The sequence below is a fragment of the Hippopotamus amphibius genome, chromosome 4 (assembly GCF_030028045.1).
Source record: "Hippopotamus amphibius kiboko isolate mHipAmp2 chromosome 4, mHipAmp2.hap2, whole genome shotgun sequence".
Classification (NCBI taxonomy): Eukaryota; Metazoa; Chordata; class Mammalia; order Artiodactyla; family Hippopotamidae; genus Hippopotamus; species Hippopotamus amphibius.
The window spans coordinates 95360714-95384324 of record NC_080189.1 but is presented as its reverse complement, the minus strand read 5'-3'; the positions used below and the strand labels follow the sequence as shown (position 1 = coordinate 95384324).

The 23611-nt window shown below is 33.9% G+C and overlaps 1 protein-coding gene and 1 non-coding gene across 2 annotated transcripts in view; both read left to right on the top strand.

Moving 5' to 3' along the window:
• SEMA3A (semaphorin 3A) overlaps window positions 1-23611 on the top strand; it is a 479868-nt gene that overhangs the window by 325877 nt on the left and 130380 nt on the right. Inside the window, exons 4-6 of the mRNA XM_057733716.1 lie at window positions 2185-2342; window positions 7170-7232; window positions 21509-21628. Coding sequence (XP_057589699.1) covers window positions 2185-2342; window positions 7170-7232; window positions 21509-21628 — 341 coding nt within the window. The remainder of the gene's footprint in view (window positions 1-2184; window positions 2343-7169; window positions 7233-21508; window positions 21629-23611) is intronic.
• On the top strand, window positions 4410-4546 carry LOC130852866 (small nucleolar RNA SNORA2/SNORA34 family). Its single transcript, XR_009053569.1, has one exon. It is a non-coding gene; the product is annotated as a small nucleolar RNA SNORA2/SNORA34 family (small nucleolar RNA).

The window sequence follows — 23611 nt, the reverse complement described above, 5'->3', positions numbered from 1 at the left end:
AGTAGTTGTCTTCCTATATAACTTCTTCCATTTTATGCTTAGAGCTCTCTTACATGGTTTCTATGCATTTTCAATTAAAACCAGTCTTTGTGTCTCTTAAAGACCCTCCCAATGATTAATATCTGTGTAATTGTCTTAGACTCAGCTGGCTTTTTAAATATTTTTAGTTTTCCTAGCTACCTATAGTTTAGAATTGGAAAGAAGAGTGAAGTTCATCTAGTCTATTTGATAAACAGATCTCTTTATATCTCTTCAATCAATGTATGCACATATCCAGTGATACAGCCCCTGTCTCTGGTAATAGCCCTTTCCATCCTCACACAGCTCAGAGTGCCTGAAATTTGTCCTATGTTGACTCTCTCTAGCATTGATCCTTTACAGTCATTTGGTGAGAGGAATGGCATTTATATTCGGATATCATGTGGTAGATTCTCTGTTCTTTCTCGCTGGAGACTAATAGCTCTCATTTATTTCATATATGACTTGAATGAATGAAACTCTTTGCCTTGATCTGTTTCTTCCTTTCCCTCCTATTCTTCTTTTCTTCCTTCCTTTTGCTTTGTCAGAGGTTGAGAATGAGATAAGACAAGCCCAGTATTGTCCCATTTCTCATGAAGAAATTAGAAACGCATCTTTTAACAATTTATCAACAATTAATTCTTGTAATTCTGTGTGTAAGATGGGTAGATAGGTAGATAGGTAGTTAGACAGACAGACTGGAGGCAGGCACTCAGTTTAATATTTATTGACCTGGTAATAGGAAAAAGAAACTATGTGAGTTGTGGATGATGAGCTATTTACTGTTTATTTCCTTGGGTGAGGGAATGTTAATTCTGGTAGATAAGTCATTTATTTGAAAGACTGTGATAATTGACAGTGTGACGCAGGTTATGAGTAATTCAAGCAAAATATTACAGAGAAATTAACTCTATGAGAAGCCTTAGTGGTTGCATTTGAATTAGCTTGGAAGAATAATACTATTTTCTCTAGGTGGCATATAGTTGTAGGTGTCAGGAACAGTGGCAGCAAAGGGTAGTAAGTGGATGACCACAGAGCATGTTTTCTTGCAGGGCTGTAGACATGAGAATAAGTACTGAGGTGGGGGTCTAAACTCAAATGGTGTTGATCTGACCTTTAATGCCAAGTTAAGGAGTTTGAGCTTTATTCTCTATTAAAATAATATTTTTGATAAGGTGGAAAAGGCAGTAAGAGAGATAGAGCAGGGCAACTTATCAAGTGGCTAATGTCCTGGGACAGGGCTGGGGCAGAGGAAGGGTCTTCATTTCTGCTTCCTCTCCTTGAAAGGTATATTCTACATTTTATGGGTGCTAATGAAAAGGTTCTACTATGTGTGCTCGGTAAAAATCTGAATCGTTGTTTCAGCACGCATTTCTGGAGACGACTCAGTATTTCTATCCCATGAGAGGGGGGTTGTGGTGGTATATATATAAACCTAACTTCAAGAAAACCTCTTGGATGATGATTAGCAATTACCTTTCTAGTGCAAAGGTAGACTTAACTGTTATTTCTGTCTGAAGATATTTTTCTCACTTAAGGTGTAGGTCTAATAAAAGTTCAGTATTTGTTCACAGCAAAAGCAAATTGGAAATCAGTGTTTTCCTAAAAGCCTAACTCAGTTTATCTATTATATATGTCAGTTACAAAATATTACAAAGGATTTATGTGGTGGAGTTAATGATTTAATGGTCAAAAAGAATACTAAAATTCTTCAATAAAAAGAGGCCTCAAACAAGGAGGTTAAACAGTGTTTTCCTCACACTGCTTCTGCTCTGTTGGCACCTATGCTTGTCCTTCTAGCAATGACTTGGAGCAAAGGAAACCACTTAAACAAGTCTTAGTAAAAAAAAGTTAGACATTTTGTATGCAAAGTGACCATTCTAATCCATTACTACAGGCAAAGATTCCACCAGGCCAGTTGTTTGAATAAGGTATTTCTCCTTCTGTTGGAGTGTGTGGTCTTGAGTATGAAATCAGCAAACTAATGGGAGTATAACTCCCACTTCAGTGAAATGTAAAGAAGTCCTGTATATTTTTTAGTATCACAAAGAATAACCACTGATTGGTAACTACAGCTGGCAGTAGCCAGATTACCATGCAACCAATAGTCTCTGCTCATATAGGACCTCACATTAATACCCAATGTCTTGCTTTGTTACCTTGCAGAAATGTTGGAATCCAACAATGTAATCACTTTCAATGGCTTGGCCAACAGCTCCAGTTATCATACCTTCCTTTTGGATGAGGAACGGAGTAGGCTGTATGTTGGAGCAAAGGATCACATATTTTCATTCAACCTGGTTAATATCAAGGATTTTCAAAAGGTATCTTTATTCTAATATATATGCACTATAATTGTTTTGAAACAATTCGTTATATAGAATTTTCTAGCTATTTAACAGCATAACAACTGAAAAAAATTGTTTAAATTAATATTTTATCTTTTCAGACACAAAAATAATGCACTGATTTGACTATCACAAATCAATGGATGCAGTTAATGATAAAAATCATCAAGGAGGAAACTGTAGTATTTTCAATTATCTTTATAAGAAATACTAACTTTCACTTATTCTCCCATAGTTGTGTCGTTTCCTGCATAAAATTAAATACGTAAACTATTATAGAAATATATCATAATTGATTTCATGTACTAGGTATATATGTTTATATATAATTTATGTAACTTTCTATATTGCCAGCAAATGCAGAGTTCATCAATCATTATACACATGCCTCATCTAATGTGCGACCTGTGTTTGTAAAGTTTATTAGAACACAACAGACATTCTCATTTACATATTGTCTATATCTGCTTTCATTCTACAGTGGTAGAGCTGGGTAGTGAGAGAAATCATCTGGATCACAAAGCTGAACATATGTTTACTATCTGGCCTTTTAAAACAGAATTTGGCCAAACCCTGATCTGAAAGAGCAGTTTTCAGTGTCAGGTTTTTGCAAACATGGACATTTAGACAGCCTTCTAGCAGTATTTTTAATATACTTTATAGTGTTTCTGGCTTATTTAATTAATAAGCTATACAGTTTGCTAAGTAAACATGGGTAGACAAATTAGTGGAAATTGTGCTACTGAGTCTATATGCTGTATTCTAAGTCAAACATTTTTTTTTCAGTCAGTATTTCCTGTCTTAATTCTCTGAGGAGTGAAGACCTATGCAACAGCTCTCCCAAGAGTGCTAATATAACATGCTTTTTAGAGTGCATACACGTCAGTATTTATATGTGTTAGTTTTTCTGCTTCTTAACACTGAAGGTTTTAAAGTGGTGTGCCTCAACTTCTTATAAACTGTAACATACTGGACAGTAATTTTTAAAAAGTAACACAATTGTAAAAAGCTTTTGTTCTGGTTAGAGAATGTTGTTTTGGGATATAGCATTTAAAAATCACCTTGCATATTTCTTTCTTTGATTTTTCAATATGTTAGATTTTGAAGCCTTGCCTCAGATGATAGCAGTATCCCTAAGGTTATCTATTATCTAAGAATACTGGTTATCCATTGGTTTTTCTGAAATGATAAAAATATTTATCTTAGCATCTTTTGTAAAGGTCAAACAATAAGCAGGTTTTTGTTGTTTCAGTGAAAGAAAACTATCCTTTATAAAATGAATGAAAAATCTAAGATGATTAGGAAGGCTAGATATTTTAATAATAGGAGATTATATCAGTTCAAATTTTCAGTGTTTATAGAATTTTCATCATTTTATGAAATCCATATATATAAATGTAAATATATGTGTGTGTATATATATGTATATGTATGTATCTGTATTTTTACATAGATATATCTGTGTATCTATACATAGGCAATATATGAGCACGTCACCTCAGAATATATGTTTAATGTATTCAACGTTTTTTTCTGAATAAATATTCTTAATTTGATTTATATATTCAATTAATTCTAAAATTGAAGAGAACTAAATTGTCATAAGAAACAACCTACTATTTTATAGATGAGAAAAATCCTAGAGACATATGTATGCCCAGGATACATTACTTGTTACTAATATATACTGAAATAATGAGTTAAATAAAAGTTAGGTGACTTGCCCAATGTCATAGTGTTCTTGTTACAGCTCCTACTCTTGATTCAAATCATTATTCTAATAATAGAGGACATAGTTCTAATTTCAAAGCATTCATTTCAAATGTATGTTTTAATTATATCACACTGTTTATAAGGCTAAATACAATTTGCTTAAGGATTATATCTGTCTGTATTTGTCTATTAATGCTCTTTTTAACCTATGTGTAATGTTATTCAACAACTTTTTCCTAAACATCTACTATTGTGATAAAAACTCTATAGGGGGCACTAGGGTATGTTGTAAATAATTCTTGAGAACTTACAAGATAATACTAAAGATGTTTGGCCCTGTATCAAGGCCATCAGTTTGCTGAAGCTGTTGGTTTCAAGCAGGAGCCTAAAGAAGTCTCTTTCTATGGTCTGTTGGCCATTTCAGAACTTTGGAAATGTAATGGTCAATTCATTAGAAAGAAACATCTCAGTTTGGTGATGGATATGGGCTAATACTTATTTGTAGTTGATTAATACTGGGATTCCAAAATTTAGAGATCCCTGATTTAACTTGTTCATTAGAATTATACCATTAAATCCAGTTACTACAAAGAAAATTGCTGAGGATCCAAAAACAGCAGGATGATTCTGAACTGCGAGTTTTCTTTGAATATTATCCTTTTGTATGGTCAGGGCCCTGACTTGTATATTTTAGACTTCATTCAAACAGAAAACTTATATTTACTATTGGGCTGTAAAATTTTTTGAATTGTATATTGGATTGTGAAAGTGCATCTATATTATGGACATTGATTGAGAAAGTTACTTTCATAGTAAGTGTACTATTTAAAGGCGTATGATTATCTTCATTATATGAAAGGCATAAATCTTGCTGGATTTCATCTGCCTGGCAAAATATACAGATATTTGGAAAGTAAAAAAAAAAAAAAAATTACTAAAGTTGTATGAACATGAAGATAAAAACTAGGTCAGTCCCTGCTGGAGACAAAAATACGGTCTCAGGTTTGTAAGGACCATAAAAAGATTCTTGGCCTTGATACAGGGTTCAGTCTCTTTAAGACATAAATTCTTGTTCAGTAATGATTGAGGAGCTATCATGGGTAGATGTATAGAAGCATAAAGAAGGGAAAGTCTAAAATAGATCATGGAGCACTCTGAATAGGAGGGTAAGAAATTTAGGCACTGTTAGTTAACTGAGAAATTGTTGAGCAAGAAGAAAATATATCAACAGGTTAACAAATCTAACCACAAGTAGGAATTATTCTTCATGGAAATAGATGCTATTGGAAAGACAATTTGTATATTTGTTCCGTTGACTAATAGTCATTCCTGTGAAATCGCTCTCCAAAAGAGCACTTACTATACCAGGATGTATTTTACTCATGCCAAATCTTTAAGCTAATTTTTTTTACCCTGGTCTGTAACAAGTTGAGAGTACACAACCCTCTAAATATGAGAGAATATAGCATGAATGTTAGCAAAATTACTTTTTATTAATATTTGACCTAAGAGAGAAATCACAAAATGAGGCCCATGTTGTGTCAATGCTGATAATCAAGAGCTAGGAAACGATGAGAAAACAACTTGCCTTTTTGAAGTAAAAAGTTATCTGTTTTAATAATCTGTGATTTTTGCACAATCTAGCTGGAAAGCTGAATATGAAAGTCAATAAATCTTAGCTCTGCTACATATTATTTTTGTGTTCCAGATAAAGTTTATATTTGATCCTCTTCCTGTATGTGTTTTACTTTACATACACAGACACACATGAAAAGTGCATGAAATAGAAAAGAATACCTAAATTAAGAGCTTCAAATGGTAAAAATAAAGCATATCCAAAAATTTTTAGGGCTTTTCATTGTGACATGGACCTGAAATGCATTTGCCATGTCATCATAGGTTATTTCAGTACGTCTTAAATTCTTGTTTATAAATGTGTTATATTTTGCTTTTTAATTCCCTAGATTGAATACCACAGCCTTTGCCCAAGTTTATGACCATTTATATTGAATTATCCAGAGGTTCCCAAATGAATGATAATCAGTCATTTTGAGACTAAAAGCTTTCTAGCAGACATGGATGATTAACTGCCATCATCTCTGGATTTTTCTTTTACATATGACTTTTTTTTCCCTCCTGAAATTAACTAATGTTACCAGAAAAGAAATATGAATAAAAAAATTAAAATTGCTCTGCCCCAATACAGATAGGAGTCATCGGAATTGCTCAGGGGAACTGGAAAATTTTATATTAAAATTTAGATGAGAGTATTTGAATTAATATTATTGAGGGAAATGCATCTACAATCCTCTAATCCATGAGTCACGCCTTCATTTATCTACCACTGTCACTGTCTTCAAACAATACAGGAACTTTTGGAAAGATGAAGACCAAATATGAGGGATAAAAATACAAACAATTATTACCCAGTTGGTCTGAGCTTTGCCCAGTGGGGATGGTGATTGTTTTTTTAAAGCTTTCTCTTTGCTTCATTTCCTCCTTCATCTCCTGAAATTATGCAGTGCTACTTGTACGTATTTTCTCTGTCCAAAAAAAGGAAAAAAAACCCCTTTCTAAAATGGGTTCTTCTAACCCTATCAGTTGCTCATTCTAGCCTGTCACACTGGGATTTGAATTATGGAAATGGATCCAGAGCACCTGATGTTAAAATTTCAAAATCACTATTTTATGATAAAAATCAATTTGTTTAAAAGTATGCAAGCCACATTCTTTGCCTGTTTCTGTCCCTCTTCACTAGATTCTCATGTTGTCTCAAGATGAGCTCTCTCCCACCCTGCTTTACAGTTCTTTCCATTGCACAGCGTTTAAATCTGTTGACTACATAAATTTCTGTGTTGCTCAGCTTTCATTTACATAGCAAAGCCTAATGGGTAGACGAAAAGGGAAAGCTTTAAGTTCATTTAACTGCCAATTCACTGATGCCACTACGAAGTCTAAACTACAAGGTTCCTGCTACATAATGCTTTGTGGAACTTTATCTTAGTTGCTCCCCTTGTTCTAACAGTCTATAATGTTGCATCTCTTAGAAAATTTAATTGGCAGAAAATAATGTTTCTTCTCTGCCCTTAGATTGTGTGGCCAGTATCTTACACCAGAAGGGATGAATGCAAGTGGGCTGGAAAAGATATCCTGGTAAGCAGCAATCTACTGAGTTATTTTAGTAATTGCATAAGGAATTTATTACTCTATCATCATTTTTGTTCCGTGTTACATTAAACACCATTCTTTGCTCCCGGACTTGATCACTCTTTAGAAACAAATTGATATTTAATTTTGAATATTGACATTTTTATGTAAAGCATTGAAAATCTTATGTAAAGCAAGTGGGTAAAAATGACAAAACACCTAAATAAAGCAAAAATGTATTCCTTTTGGTGATTTATTTATGCAAAAGATAATTAAGAAAATGCATTTTTAGCATATATACTTATAAGTCAACTTATTTGTACAGATTTGTTTTCATAGGTTAATTCCTCTTGAATTCCTTTTGAGTGAATTAAAAATTTTCTTCTTCTGAATCATCATGAAATTCCCCTACTTTCCATTTCATTCTGTTCCTTTTCTTTTTCCTTTCCCCTTCTTTCCTTTTTTCCTTCTTATGTTTCTTTTTTCTTCCTTCCTTAGAACTTCCCTCTTCCCTTCCCTCCTTCTTTCCTACATTTCATGCACTCATTCCTTAAATAAATATGAATTGAGAAATGTAACAAACATTGTCCTGGGTACTCTGGACAAAAGATGAATGAATAATAAGCAGTCCCTGCAATGGTTTTACCACTGTGTAATAGGGAGGGGCCATTCCTCCGGAGGTAAACTTTGTCAATAAAATTAAGTGGGCCACTGGTTTGAAGTAGAGCCAAGTCTCTGCATAGATCATGAAAGGTAGTTATAATCATTTAAGTCAAAAATTAAAATGAATTCAGGATTTTAAATATAATTTGTATTATTTTGTCTTATCAGATATTTTTGGTTCCAGAACACAAGGAAATAAGTTTAAAAGTTTTGTCTCTGTATTAGCATTTAGAAGAAATTTATTCTATGTGCGTAAAGACATAAGTCAACTTGTATGTATGTATATAGATATACAGGTATTTTCAAGAGGCAATCTGATTGACTGGTAGCAGCTGCCTAAGCTGATGTATATGTTTAGAATGATTTAGAAGTGAAATCTGAGTTCATGGAGAAGAATGCCTCCGTCTGGTAGCAATGTTGCCTCAGGTGAAGGCAGATAAAGGAGCACAGAGCACGAGTATCTCCCATCCATGATTAATACATATCACCAAACATGGGAAATTCATCCTTGAAAATTTCATTTTAAATATAGTGATTACAAGTCATGTTACACCTTCATAGTACAGTAAACATTTTTCTGATTATGTGAAAGTGGAGAAAAAATTCTGTTCTATCAAATTTTATACTATCCAAAATTAACACATAGGTTGGGATGATTGAAAAGGAGTAAATAGAAAGAAAAATGAAGTAGGAATCCAAAGAAGTCAAGAATTTTATGTTGATTCCCCACTGACTCATTAATTTTACTTGAGCAAGTACCTTAACTTTGGGGGCTTTAGTATCTTATCCATTAAATGGGACATTATGTATTTTGCAATTGTGAGAACGAAGTTTAATAGGTTTTGTGAAAATTATTTAAAAGTGGGTAATACTGCATAAATGTAGGCAAAAAAATATGACTGAATATAGAAAAATTTATTAACATAAGAATGCTATATTTACCATTAACAAATTATGTTGAGAGATTTCAGTGTGATAATAACTAAGGATGGAGAGAAATGGATCTTTTACCTGTATACAGCTGTGTCTTTTAAAAACAGATTTTTTTTCTCTTTCTATTGAAGTATAACAGATAAAGACATGGAAACAACAATTATTGAGAATCTATCCTGTGTCACGTACTATGATAATTTAAATAGTATTTTATATATGGTTTTAACAATAACTTTATCAGGTGGGTATCATTATCACCATTTTCTTAATCAGGAAATATAATGATTTAGATTATTTATTCAAAATCCTTTCATTCAAAAATTTTGGAACCTTTTGAGTACTATGCTAGAAATCGAGATCAAAAGTTTTGTGCCTCTGCTGGTTTTTGGTGTTGTGTGGCATTATATGGATTTGAACTTGTCTATTAATACACAGATAATAAGCAATAGAGCTTCAAATAAGTACCTTACCTATTCTGGTCTTTTTAAGGGTATGGACATAATAATAATCAGCGTGTGACATTCTTATAAGACTCAATCTCAAATGAAATTATTACATAGACTGTAATGCATGATGCAGATATTAACTGTTATTAGCATATGTAACAGATTTGCTTAGACAATTTCTAAGTGAAAACATTGTTAATGAAATTTGTTTCATCCTCTCTAATGCTCATGACCACTGTAGTGTGGGACTGTTCTGAATTCAATTCCATTTGAAAATTGAAGATAATAACCATACTTATCTGACAAATTATCTGGATTTTATAAAAAGCACTGAGCCAAGTACTGAGCGTATTTGATTCAGTGACTGAATTAGCTCATTCATTTGCTAAGATAGCAGATATTGTTTTGTGTTTGTGGTTTCCAGACTTCACCTCAGTATATTTCCCTTATCTTCTATGCTTCTTACCTTTCCTCCCCTCCTCCCCCCTTCCTCTCCTCTCCCCTTGCCTCCCTGTCCCTTCTCTACCCTCCCACTTCAGCTTTTCCATCAATACTGAACACTGAGGGATTCTGGTGATAGCCGAGACACAGTTACTTCAGCAGCTGCAATAAAGTCAAGATTCCCACAGTGCCCTATGAATAACCTTAATCATGACCTCAGAGGTTTCCTCTCTAAGAAAAGCAACTTTATTATATTTTCCAGGCTTGCTGAAAATGCTTATGGGTTTGATAGGACTAAATTAAAAGGAGCTAAAACATATGGTGTTTGCTAAGTCTGGTACAGGGAATTAATGGCACCTGATTATTTCATAACACCTTGTAATAAAGCTTCTAAAAACTTATAAATTATGTCTCATACATCATGATAGAGATAGGTAATTATGTGTGCATTGAGAGATGTAAATTTTTGAAAATTTAATGGTATGGCAATATTAGTCATACAAATCTGAAGCCAACTAATTAATATAACCTGATAAAACTCTCATGCTTTTGTTATTCCTCCACATTCTGCATTAAATCATTTCAGTATTTGTGGATTTTTTTTGTTGTTGTTAACATTTATTTATTGAAGGGAAAACACAACAATTTCCATGTATTTTAGTTCAAGGAAAAATGTCTTTTTCCTTTAGCTCTAAACACTAAACACCAAACACTAAAGTAGATTTAAATAATAAAATAAATTTCATATTATTTTTCTGGTAACCCATCTCATTCCTTAAATATTTGACCTATTGTTGACCTATTATTCAAAATACATTTTGTGCATTTGGAATGCATTTTATTAAAATTTATTTTACTTTTCGCGTGACCTCATTTATGTACCTCAATTTACATAGCTATTTAATTTAAATAGGATACATAGCATTTATTGGTTATTTTGGACTTTAACGTACAGATAAATTTCTTTCATTTCTTTCTTAAGATATAATTTTAGAAAATAGCTAATAGTTGACTTATTGGGATTATAACATTTCTTCCTTCATAAGCATAAAAAATAACGTTAGTATTTTTACCAAAAATTTCCTAAGTAACCACTTAAAAAGAAAGATTACGGGTTAAGAAGATTTTTTGTTTGTTCTTTTTTTTTTTTTTTTTAATTTTCATTCAGTTTGAAGGAAATTCTGCACTCTATCTTAAGTAAATAATAGTCAGCTGTGACTGATGGACAGTAATTCCTTTCAAAGACCTCTTGTGATGCTGAAAACCACATGAATGAGGCTTGAGTGGTTTTTGTAGCCATCAGGACTCCAAGATAGAATTGTAACCAAAATAGGAACTGACCTGAACATTTATAGAAAAATAAACTAACAACCTTCTTGAGTGTTCTCCGTGGTTTCTAGAACCCAAGTTTACCCTTTTCCTGCTTTTTTTAGTGTTTTCTCTAGAAGTCCTCTGGAAATAATTCTCCTTTAAACAAACCATTCTGGAGGAAGTGGTTTCTTCTTGGTATTATATTCAGATGCAAGAATACAACAGGAAAAGCAGGACAAAAACATCGGTTAACTTTATGTATCTTGAGAGTAGGTCATTTTTAAGTCTGGTTAAGATGGTTAACATGGCACAGCCACCTGGGAAGTCAGGCTGTGCCATTTGATTAAACCTACATAGTTCGTGTGTTACTACATGTAGCATTATACAGAAAGTTGAACCCTTGCCCCGTTCTCCCAGGCAGCTGGGAAGATATGAATCATCATTTCTCACAGCTCAATTTTGCATCAAACATATATGTTAAATCAGTTTCTGGGATTTGAGCAGCTAGTCCACAAAAAATGGACTTTGTGGTAAGAGGGAATCGACAACCTCAGACATTTATAGTCTCTTTCTTTATGTATACATAGATGGAGAGAAAAAGAGAGCGAGAATATAAACATGCCTTTTAGGCTGCTGATAATGACATTTCTGACAATAACATTAATCTAAATTAATTTTTTTCCAGAAGTAAATTTGCTGGATGTATATACTACTGTGCCTTCTCTTCTTGGTGTTGTAAGTTCTAAACATTTACATTGTTATGGTATTTATATTAGAGGAGTGAAATGCTCATGAACTTTTCCATTGTTGTTACTTGAGAGTTGTAATTTTTAAAAAATTGTATGATATATAAAATTATTGTACAGATACCCTCAATAAGGACATAAATGCAATCCAGATATCTCTATTCTGAATGCTATTAGCTGCCTTTACTTTTATTTTTGATATTTTTCTGGTGCTTAAAATCCACTTTGTATTCACAATAACGTTTCTATTGAGAGATTAACTTCCTTGACCCTGTTTTGCAAATGAAAACTGAATACATGCTAAGCTGGTAAAAGAATCTGTTTCAAATCAATAGTTCTCTGAATCTTCTTTGTTTATCCTACTAAACCATCTCTCTTTGTACTAAGTTTCAGTAAGACCAAATGGCAACCATATGACTATTAGAAATATTTTGAATATTGTTGGAAATCAACATTCCAACCATCTGATGTTGGATACATTTCAAAGTGCAGTATCATGCACCTGAATTTTGGGACATTTTTGCAATTCTTGAGATTTATTTTTATATTTTTGTCCTTAGTTGTTATTCATTTTTCACATGTCATATACTATAACATGTCTGTCAAATTTATCATGACTAAAATTTCAGGACCTCAACAACACTAATTTTTGCCATGTGAATATAACTGAGAATTTGAAGCTACACATTCATCTTAAGATGCAGTACAGTCTAAAATGTACATTAGTCCTTGAATTTCATTCACTTTTTGAAAAGTCAAAGTTGACATCAACTTAATTTTGAAAATTTTATTTTAGGGACTTAAAGGTATGTTAAAACTTTAAATGGATTGTTAGAATTACCTTGTAATTCTATATAAAAATCATGAGATTTCATTAAATCTCAAAACCCTGGTGTTTAATTGTTGGGAGATAATTTTTCATGGATCTCTGATACTTCTGCACATCTAATGAACAGAGGCACTCTTAAGCAAAAGACTAGTTTTCAAATAGCCTGGAGAAGTAAAGATAGTGTCTCCCTCAGAGCAAAGGGCAATAATGCTTACCTGCAAGTACAGTGAACATAATATCTTCCCCAAAATGTAATGGCCAGGATGCCTATGCCTATTTATAAAATGTTCAGGTTCCCTCAACCCAGAGTTCCTCTGCTCTAAAGCACGTCACTGCATGTGCAGGTGTCACTTGGCCTTCTTCTCATTGCCCAGTGGGAACTGGAGCTTGGGTAACTGACATGAGAAATGCTGATACTGTGATTACTGCTATTTCTGTGAATAATAACATCGTTTATCTCTGAGTCAGGAGCCATATATCTTCTGCCAGCATCTGCAAAACTCTGTCAGGGTAGCTGGTTGTCTTATAAGTAAAGCAGAATCATAGACCCTTTACTGTTACTGATAATATTGATTATAAGTTTTTGTGGGCACCCTAGATGACCTCACAAGACTTTGGTCAGTTTATTCATTTTTAAATATGATTCCATGATGAAATTTGATGACACTTTGGTATATAGAGAACTGATTCCTGATGAATGCAAGTGAAGAATTTCTTATTAAATGTCACAGAAATGAGTATAGATTTCCATCTGCATGCTTGTGTATATGTTTATTTCTGTTTGGAGGTAAATAACAGGTAAACTGATAACAGTTTAAATTCAATATTCAAAGAATACCAGTAATAATGATAGCTAACATCTACTGAAGCTTACTACTTATACTTAGTATTATTCCAAATCATTTCTTCGATTAACTCACTTATGTGACTCATATTTGGTTATAAGATACATATTTCAGGACTTCCTAGGTGGTGCAGTGGTTAAGAATCTGCCTGCCAATGCAGGGGACACTGGTTCAATCCCTGCTCCAGGAAGATCCCACATGCTGCAGAGCAACTAAGCCCATGAGCCACAACTATTGAGCCCGTGTGCTGCAATTATTGAAGCCCGCACACCTAGAGCCTGGGCTCCACAACAAGAGAAGCCACCACAGTGGCCCATGCACCACAGTGAAGAGCAGCCCCCGCCCCATGTGCAGCAGTGAAGAGCCAACGCAACCAATAAATAAATGCGTAAAAATAAATTAATTAAAAAAAAGAATTAATTGGAGATTCCCTTTTAAAAAAAAAAAAAAAAGATACATATTTCCTTTCAAAGGATGTAGTTCCAGCTTACCTAAGTGACACAGTACAATTCTGCGACAACTGCTGAGAAATACTTGCTGTGTTTGCTGTTTAACTGTGACACTGATTCATACCATCTACAATTTTGATAAAAAAGTGATTATAAATTTATAATGTGGAGGACTGGAATTTCATGAAAATTCTAATGAACAAAATATAAATTGCCTTTGTAACAGGAATGGGCACCGATTAATATTCAAAACCAATTTTATCAAGTCCATCTCTCATTTGCACCAACTGTGGGCTTAACCTCCTTTAACTCTACTTACAAGAAAGGGACAATTCATAATAGACTTCTTGCCCAAGTCATGGCACAATGTGTGGGATGGTGTGAGAGTTAAGCAGATATGAAAATATTCTAACCAATAAATGTAACATTGATTATTTAAAAAATAAGATAATTTACTCTTCAATTAATAAGTGCTAGGCATCATACTATGTACTTTACACAGATATGTCATTAATACCATTTTTAGTTGAGGAAACTGAGGCTCAGAAGTCCTAAATAATTTTCTTATAGTCACACAGCAAATGGAAAATGATGCTTTAATAATTCTAACTCATGTTTTAAAGCATCAGATTAGTACAGGTCACTACCTTCATGGTATTTCTATTTAATCATTTTGATTTTATTACTGTTTATATGTTTTTCTTAAATTCTTCAAAAATACCTTTTCAAATGTAAATATGTACCTAAGAATAAGTAACATTTTCATTAAGTATTAATAAATATAAACAAATTTGAATATATGTTAAGAGAACATTTTATATTATTAATTATGTAATAGCATTTAGTACTTTGGACATTAAGGACTCCACCAAATTTTTTTTTTATTTTTGATATTTGACAAGGCAGAGAATAGAAAAGAGGTATATATGAATTAAAAAAAGCATTCCTCTAAAATCTGGATTTCATTTTTGTTTCTTAAGGCTACATCTCATATATGGTTAAAGATGCAATTCATCTCCCTTATTTGAGTTTTAAATTCATTCATGATGAATGCATATATATTAGAATTAATATGCCAGCTAATTCTATCCACGATAAATCTCTTTAGATTGTAACTCTACCTAGTGTAAATCAATGACTTCGTTGCTTCAAGGCATGAGCACTAAGTATTCAGCAGAAATAGAGAATATCATTATTGAAATCAGAGTTTTTTGACTACTTAGTAGTTCTCCTGGTTTGGCAGGAAAAAGTATTCAGGTCAGTTTCACATAGTATTTTACAATTGTGTACATTCATTTGAATGTGAGATGAAAGGTTATTCTAAGTACATATATTATGGACCACCCACAATCAAATAACTCCAGTGAGTGGTACAAGCGTAATAATTAATTAGATTGATAGCACAATGTAAAATAAAATATAAGCCAAAAGTAGGTAATATCAGCTTCTCTAGTCCGTATGACATTTCAAAGTGAAATAGCTCAAAGCTCCTTTAAATAGTAGAAGAGAATCATATTGGCTAACTTTCGCTAATACCATGGTCTGTAGTACTTATGTGCATGATTTTGACCAAGTTTGAAAGTCTCAAGTAATTTGAAAGAAAAATGTTTATAGAATTTTGGTCAGTATTTCTAGCACTTCAGAACAAATGGTCAATCCAGAGGTGAAAAATCAGTCAGATGGGGGTACTAAATTGAAATGAGCATTTAAGTAAAATGTTTTGGTATCCTTAGGCAGGAGTCTTCATTTAGTCTATCACATCATTCAAACCAAGTTAAAATTTCTTTTCTAATTGTTATAGGTTTGAAGATGATATAGTTCAATTAATATAGACTCACATATTTAAATAACTAGCCATGAAGTAATGCCAACTTTGTTGTCCTAGTTGAATCAGTATGTTTAAAAAATTCTCTGAAATCAAAACAAAACAAAGCTTAAAGTGGAAGGTCCATTGGTTTTACTATGCCATCATTCTTCTTAAAAAGGAAGGTAAGAATGTCTCCCAGAATGGACGTAACAGGGTACTCACTATTTCATCAGGTGGATGTTAAAAAATTCCAAGTCACAAATTCAACATTAGATGGTTTAGATTATAAATAGGACACAGTTAAGTCTTAGCTCTATTAGACACGCCTCTTTGAAGAAGAGATTTCTAACATCCTTTAGTGAATACCGAGGTATTAGTAAGACATGATTATGGATGATCTGATCACAGCTGTAACAGCACACTGTTAAAAGAAGAAAAGACAAAACATTATTGCTAGGTGAGTGTGGAAGGCTTAAATAGAGAGAGGAATGAAGTGAGTGACAGGAACAATCTCACGGATTACTGCTTTGGCACGAAGATTCTAGTATTCAGCCAGCTTGCCAAATAAATTGACCAGAGAAAAAGAAAGTCAACAGATTAACTTCAGGAATTAAGCTTATTAATGGATTTTCATGCAGAAATGTATCCGCCCACCATGATAGGAAAAGGCTTCCTTTGCTTTCCCAGCTGCTGCTTTATACATTAAAATATTTCAGCATAAATTGCTGATGGGATAGACTTTTTTCCTTTTTAAGTGAATGTTCACTGACCTATGGCAATGTCGTACTGCATCCATTCATGTTGAGCTGATTTGTATTTGAACCAGAACAAGTTGTTTGATTTAATCATGAACTGAATATAAATATAGATTGTTCATCTTCGCAGCCTTCTCTCCCCTTTTCTTTTATTTAGAGTAAAATTTCATTACTCCATCCATAATTTAAGAGCATGCAAGGAGGTAATTGGAATTGGAGGTAAATTACATTCTTTTGTAGAAAGTGTAATTATCGGAAGTTAGTTAAAAACACCTCTATTCTGTTTTAATTTTCATGCATGGAGCAGTTGTTTTGACAGATGGATGGACTTTATTTTTGTAACCGTCCGGGAAAAGTCTGCGTAACACAGTCTAATCAGTGCTACATATTTGTAATGTTTGTTTTTGAATCACTGTGCATTTGGCGTCTATATCTTTTTCTGGGGGTAGACATTTTCTTTCTAATTTACTTTTCCAGGTTACTTCTCTGTGTGTAATTCCTCTCTACATTTGACCTGAAGGCACTAGAAACTCTTAAAAAATAAGTGTAAATGGTTTGTCACTAAAGATGAAGAATCATTGCTCCTCAGGTGTGGCCTTGAGGTTTACTGGTTTATAACTGCCTTTACTTTTACTACTAGGCTAAGTTAACAATTTATAATGCTGTTGTTCTGGAGTACATTTCTGTGAAGTAAGAGGTCAGTATGGTTGCCTGATTCTCAGGACTGCCAACTTGTTGCTAAACTTGTCTATGTGTATCAACTTAAATTCCAAAAAGGATCCAGGTTTGAAAAATGAATTCATTTTGAACTGATTATATTCTCTTTATTACCTTGTAAATCCACCAGTGCTGAGCAAAGCAGTGCAGTAGTTGAATGCCAAAAAGTACATTACATTCTGAGTTTTAAGAATCGTCATGGTTCAAGAAAAGGTCAGAAACACTCGTCTTCTGTCTCCCTAGAGCAGAAATGTGTGAAGTGTGTTTCCTTTTTCTGCCACGCTTCCTTCTTTTTTAGAGGAATGTCCAGGCTGCTTCGAAATAAAATGAATATCCTGTTTTGGAACACTCAAAAACCTTGGCAAATAATTCAAAAAGACACATGCACTCCAATGTTCATTGCAGCACTATTTACAACAGCCAGGACGTGGGAGCAACCTAAATGTCCATCAACAGATGAATGGATAAAAAAGATGTGGTACATATATATATACAATGGAAAAACCTTGGCCGCAACAAGCTGGAGAATGAAGTCAAATGAATGACAGGATTGATACTCTTTTATGTAGGTTTGCTGTTTAAAGAACAGTCCTTACTCACAATGCCTCTTTGAAGTTTTGGGTTCTTCTCTGTCCAGTTCTTCTAATTCACTGTTTCTTCTTACATTGTTATTGGTGAGTTTTCTTGCAGCTATTTTAAACCAATATTGAAGGTATTTCATTCAATTTCTTTGTTTCAGTTCAAGTGTCTTAGCACACACTATAAACCCAAGAAATTTCTCTCCATTCTATTTGCATCAGCCTTCACTTCAAAATAATATTGAGCTAGCCCCGGGCATGGCTACAGACAACCTGCTGCCAACTGGGAGAGCTCACTGGGGAAATCATTCCAGGCCTCAGGCCAATAGGGTGGGTCTAGCTGCTTTGCAGGACAGATAGAATCCATTATCAGCATTCTCAGTAGAACCCTTTGCCAGGTTTCACAGCTATAGTCCTGTGATTTTTTTTTCCAGCAGCTCTGTAGAGGCATAGTTGTCATATTATAGACAACAAAATAAAATGAGGATATTCAGTGTGGCTCAATTCCATAGTTCTCCAGAACCTGAGAATTTTTCAGTCCATAATTATTGCTAATCAGTTACCCAATCTATTAGAGATGAAAACCCACAGATTCTATGATCTTAGAATTCATAACAGTTGCAGAAGTGACATAGCCTTCATTTGTATGCACAAGTATCTATGCTCATAAAATATTTCCTTCCTCTTTTTTTCTTTATTGTGGAGAACTAGGGTCTATTCTCAAATTTCTAAGATGTGCTTCTAGTAAGATTAGAGAACTTGCGTTTGTATTTAAAATTGCATGCATATCTTTATAGGTGTGGTGGACAAACTAAAACCCTGTTCTTTTCTAAAATGAACAAGACATCCATCTGGGTCTGCTACTACTATTTATTAGAGTGTTCGTTTGCTTACTAATGCGCGTGTATGCAGCCAGTTTCTTAATTTCAACATACGGTGCTGGAACTGGTTGTTTACAATCTTGAATGCTATAATGTTGAGTCCACAGTCAAGGAGAGCTGTCTTTAGGTAAAAGCAGAGTATGGGGCCACCTACGTGTTTCAAAGAAAGAGGTGCCATAAAACATTTTCCTGAAAATGACTTATTTCTAAATGACTGTATTTTCTTAAGGATGCAAGTAAATCCTTTGGGTAAGACTCATGAATGTCTTATTTGTAAATGAGTTTATCAGATGTTTCCCTGTCCACAGCCTCTTTCCTCTGCCCAAGAATTCACGCCCTGTCCTCTTGGGGAAGGGGGAGAAACTGCTATACAATGCTGAGTTTGTGACTGAGTCTTGGAAGTTAGGTTATATCTAAGCTTATCTAAGGTTATGTCTAAGATGTACCATGTTCAAAATGGTACATGGATAAGATGCATATTCCCTTTAAGCTAGAAAATTTTTCTTCATAGAAACTTGCAAAGTCAGTTTATTTCAGTGCTTAATTTTCTATGTTATAATGCCTTGCCAGAAAAAAGAAAGATTCAGGATCTAAGTATCAAAACAGTGGGAGAAATTAGATGTGTATTTTAGTTACTCCCCTAAACTGCTCAGCATGTGACAAGAAAGCATGAGGAATCATAACTGGCAAGTTTCATGTTTTCCCTTAAAAAGGTCTGATTCACACCTTTGGGATGATATGTTTATAGGACATCCTCAGATTTCATCCTAGAAAAATCAGTGGTGATGAAAAGCAAGTATTTGAATTTAAATAACAATTATTCTTCTCAGGTTTGGTCTGCTTTTTATTTTATAGAGGCAATAAAGTTAATACCAAAATCATCAGGTACAAACACAGAATACAGATGTCATGTGGAAATGTACTTAAATTATTATAACACCTCAGTTATAAACTCCAGCTGACTACATAAATCCAAATGTATTCTGAGCCTTCACTCAAAGAGTCACATGTTGTAGAGAGTGACTTTGGGAGTGTTACACACTTAGAGGTGCCAGTACCAGCCCAATCCTCTATTATGTTTGCACTATAGTCTACAAGCATTGCTTGCACTATAGTCTGCTTTTGATCTTTTTCTCCATTTTTAGTTACATATTTGGTTCTTATTTCCAAATGTTTAACAGGCAAAAACACAAAAGTATGTGTATAAGAACGTCTATGATCAATAGCATAGTAATTTTCAATGCAATTATTACTGTTTAGCATATGAATAGTCAGTTGGATATTTAAAAACTGGATATGGTATATTCCATGGCAAATTCATATTTTATACTTGTATGTATTTAATTTTTAAGATTTTTTTGTAAGGTTAATAGACAATAACTTTTTTTTAAATAAATAAATTTATTTATTTATTTATTTATTTATTTATTTTATTGGCTGTGTTGGATCTTTTTTTTTGTGCATGGGCTTGCTTTTTAGTTGTGGTGAGTGGGGGCTACTCTTTGTTGTGGTGCGCGGACTCCTCATTGCCGTGGCTTCTCTTGTTGCAGAGCATGGGCTCTAGGCACGTGGGCTTCAGTAGTTGCAGCACATGGGCTCAATAGTTGCGGCTTACAGGCTCTAAAGCACAGGCTCAATAGTTGTGGTGCACGGGCTTAGTTGCTCCACGGCATGTGGGATCTTCCTGGAGCAGGGATCAAACCCGTGTCCCCTGCATTGACAGGCAGATTCTCAACCACTGCACCACCTCGCAAGCCCCAATTACATTTTATTTGAAGATATTTTGAGAGTTTGAATTTCTCTTTTCATTGTTTTCTTTTTTTACAGTATTGATATGGACTCATCTATTTAAAAATAGTTTGCAAAAGTTATGTCTTTTCTACTCTGGGTTTCTTTGCCAATAAAATTATCCAGTTTATATTCTATCTGATTTTTCCCCCTAAATCTTTCCTTAACAGGCACAAAAGGCTCATTCCTATTTGTTCGTAGAAGTACATTTTCTTTCACAAGATCTATTGATAGAATATATGGAAAGAATATAAATAGATCTGTCCATTTTATTTCTTAGGTGACATTTTATTTGGGTAATAAAATGGCAGGAATGTCTAAACTTCTATAGATAATAATAAGATATGACTATAATTCCCTCTTATAAGTAGCTTTTCTTTAACTGGGGGATCATTGGGCAGGGGATCCATGTGTGAGTTCAGGATATACATGAACTCCATGGAAGTATTTATTAATTATAGCCACTCTAATAAAGACCCTTCAGCCTATAGACATTCCAAACTCTAACAATCTCTCTGTCGCATGTTATACCCAAATTGTCTTTGAGGCTTAAGCGAGTTTTTAAGGAGGAAGTGGTTTTATCTTCTTAGGGTCTACAAAGCTCACTAATAAGCAGCACTATTGAAGTTCAAAGTCAGTTGCCCATCATTATGAGTTACTAATGATGTTTCATGTTTAATAGAATGTTGTATTACCTTTTATTTTTTATTTACTTTTCCAAAATGACTCAAAGGCGACTTTTGCAAAGAAATTTTTACCATTGTTATGATTTAACTAATTCATTAATTAACCATATAATCTGCTGTTTCTCTCATTTCTAGAAATGTCACCTATAATAATTGGTTATCTATATCTTTATTTTACTTTTGTATAAATAAATTATAAACAGTTTTAATTAAAAAGTTAAAGAGAATATTATATTTTACCCCCCCAAATAAGAACTTCTATATTTCATGTAATAATGTGAGCAAACAATAGAATAATAAGCCCTAAAAATGAACAAAAGAAATCTGTTCAAACACGCCTAGCACCCTAGAGGATACCTCAGCCATGCTGACTGCTAGAACTCATTGGTTTTCCTTTTGTTTTACAGAAAGAATGTGCTAATTTCATCAAGGTGCTTAAGGCTTATAATCAGACTCACTTGTACGCCTGTGGAACAGGGGCTTTTCATCCAATTTGCACCTACATTGAAATTGGACATCATCCTGAGGTAAAGCTGGCTTTTAAAAAATAGTGTTTGTCCATGACCCCTTCCTATTCAAATGCTTCATTACTAATTTCTTCAGCTCATTTAACTCCTGGTTTGCTATTCAGTGGGACCTACTTCGAATTCAGATGCTGTTATTAATTTTAATCTGTGAATGCAAAAAGAATGAGACCATCACTCAACGATAACTGTGGAACAGGAGGAAGGAAGGAAGAAAGCATTTGCTTTCACCCTGGATTACAGAGTCCACTCCATTTTGCATGTGCAGCAGATGTCAGCAGGCTGAATATGTACTGTTGTCTCCTTCATTTGTATACTGCCAGCTTTCCCCTCCGTTTCTGTCCTCAGCCAGAAGTGTCTGCCACCACAGTTGTTTTCTTCTGCCCAGGGATTAAGAAAGGATGCCATACATGTGCACAATGATCTGATCTCATGTTTGACCTAAATCACTCACATTTGTGTTCCTGCTTAGCTAGGCTTTGCTTTTATATTTTGGGCTATTATTTTGTCAGTACAAAAAGGAAAAAAAACATGTTTGTCTATTGCTCCTAAAAGATGTTTTAGTGAGAAAATTTAGTGAGGAAATTAAACTTAGGTAAATGTAAATAAAACTTGAAATTAGAGATGAATTTAAAGGAAAAAGTACTAGTATGAAAGCAGTTCCATGAATTGGATTTATCAATAGCCTTCACTTATAAGCCCTTTTGTAATTTTTGGCACAAAATCCTAAGAAGAACAAAAATGTTCAAGTGGTGAGAAAATCATTTGTGACAGAATTTTCTTCCAAATTGAAATTCAGAAATACTCAGCAGATAAAGGATTTGTTCCCAGAATATTTCTGGAATTCTAAAGATAAAATATAATTTACGTTAGCCATTTCTTTATAACTTCAACTCTAGATCCTTTCTCTATTTTTTCTTAAGGTGTCCAAAAGTGATACAAATATGTTCTTTCAACTCCAAGGCTTAAAAATCAAAACAGTTTGTGTTGTACCTTCTTTGTATAAGAAGACACCTTCGAGGCTATGTGGTTTCTAGACTAAGCACAGTTATTACGACTTTCCTGATGATCCTGGGAAGATTAAAACCCCTTCCCAAGGTCTCACCAGTTTAGACATTTGCCTTCATCAATCTCTTCTCCCACTGCATCCTTCTTCCTTCCTTTTTACAAGCACGCATACTGTACTTACTGACACACCCAAGAATTTTAAGTAAAAGTAACTTTAAGAAGGGCAGTTCTACTTAAATTACTTGTTTTATATTGATGAAATTAGAAATAATTTCCTGCACACGGTCCTGGAGACTTAGCATAATTAACTTTTTAGTAACTTCTGGCTAAATCTCTCCCTCTTTACTTACTTCTAAGCTATTTCCTATAGTCAGGCACCCTGAAACTTGGACCCCACTTTTCTGTTTACTGTAGACAGCTCTAGAGAACTTTGTCCATGTCATATTGAGCTTTTCACATTTTGCCAGGCATCATGCTGTATAGGACAGTGGGATCAGGAAAGCTGAGCTCAAAGTATAGGTTAGTGGCAGAGACATGAGCTTTAGGGTCACATCTGGCTTCTGATCATGTTCTACAACTAACTAGCTGTGGAACACTGGAAAAATTACTTAACTTCTCTGAGATTCTGTCTCATAATATGTAAAAACAAAACAAACCTCTATGATCCTCAGTGTCCATATATTTTAAATGAGAAATTGACTTATTACCTCCAACTGCCTTCTAACCCTCCCAGCAGGGCGTGACCACTGATGTGTTTTACTATAGAAACTCAAGGAGTTCTAATCCCATCATTGTTAAATGCATGTCCTCTAGCCTCACACTGCAGCCCTTTTGTCCAACCTCAATTCAGTACTTGATGCTTGATCCGGAGCAAGCTACTTACTTTCTTTCTGTCTTTGTTTCTAATCTAGAAAGTGGTGATGAGAATGGTCTCTACCTCATACAGTTGTTGTAAGAGTTTAACACTGTCTGAAAAGT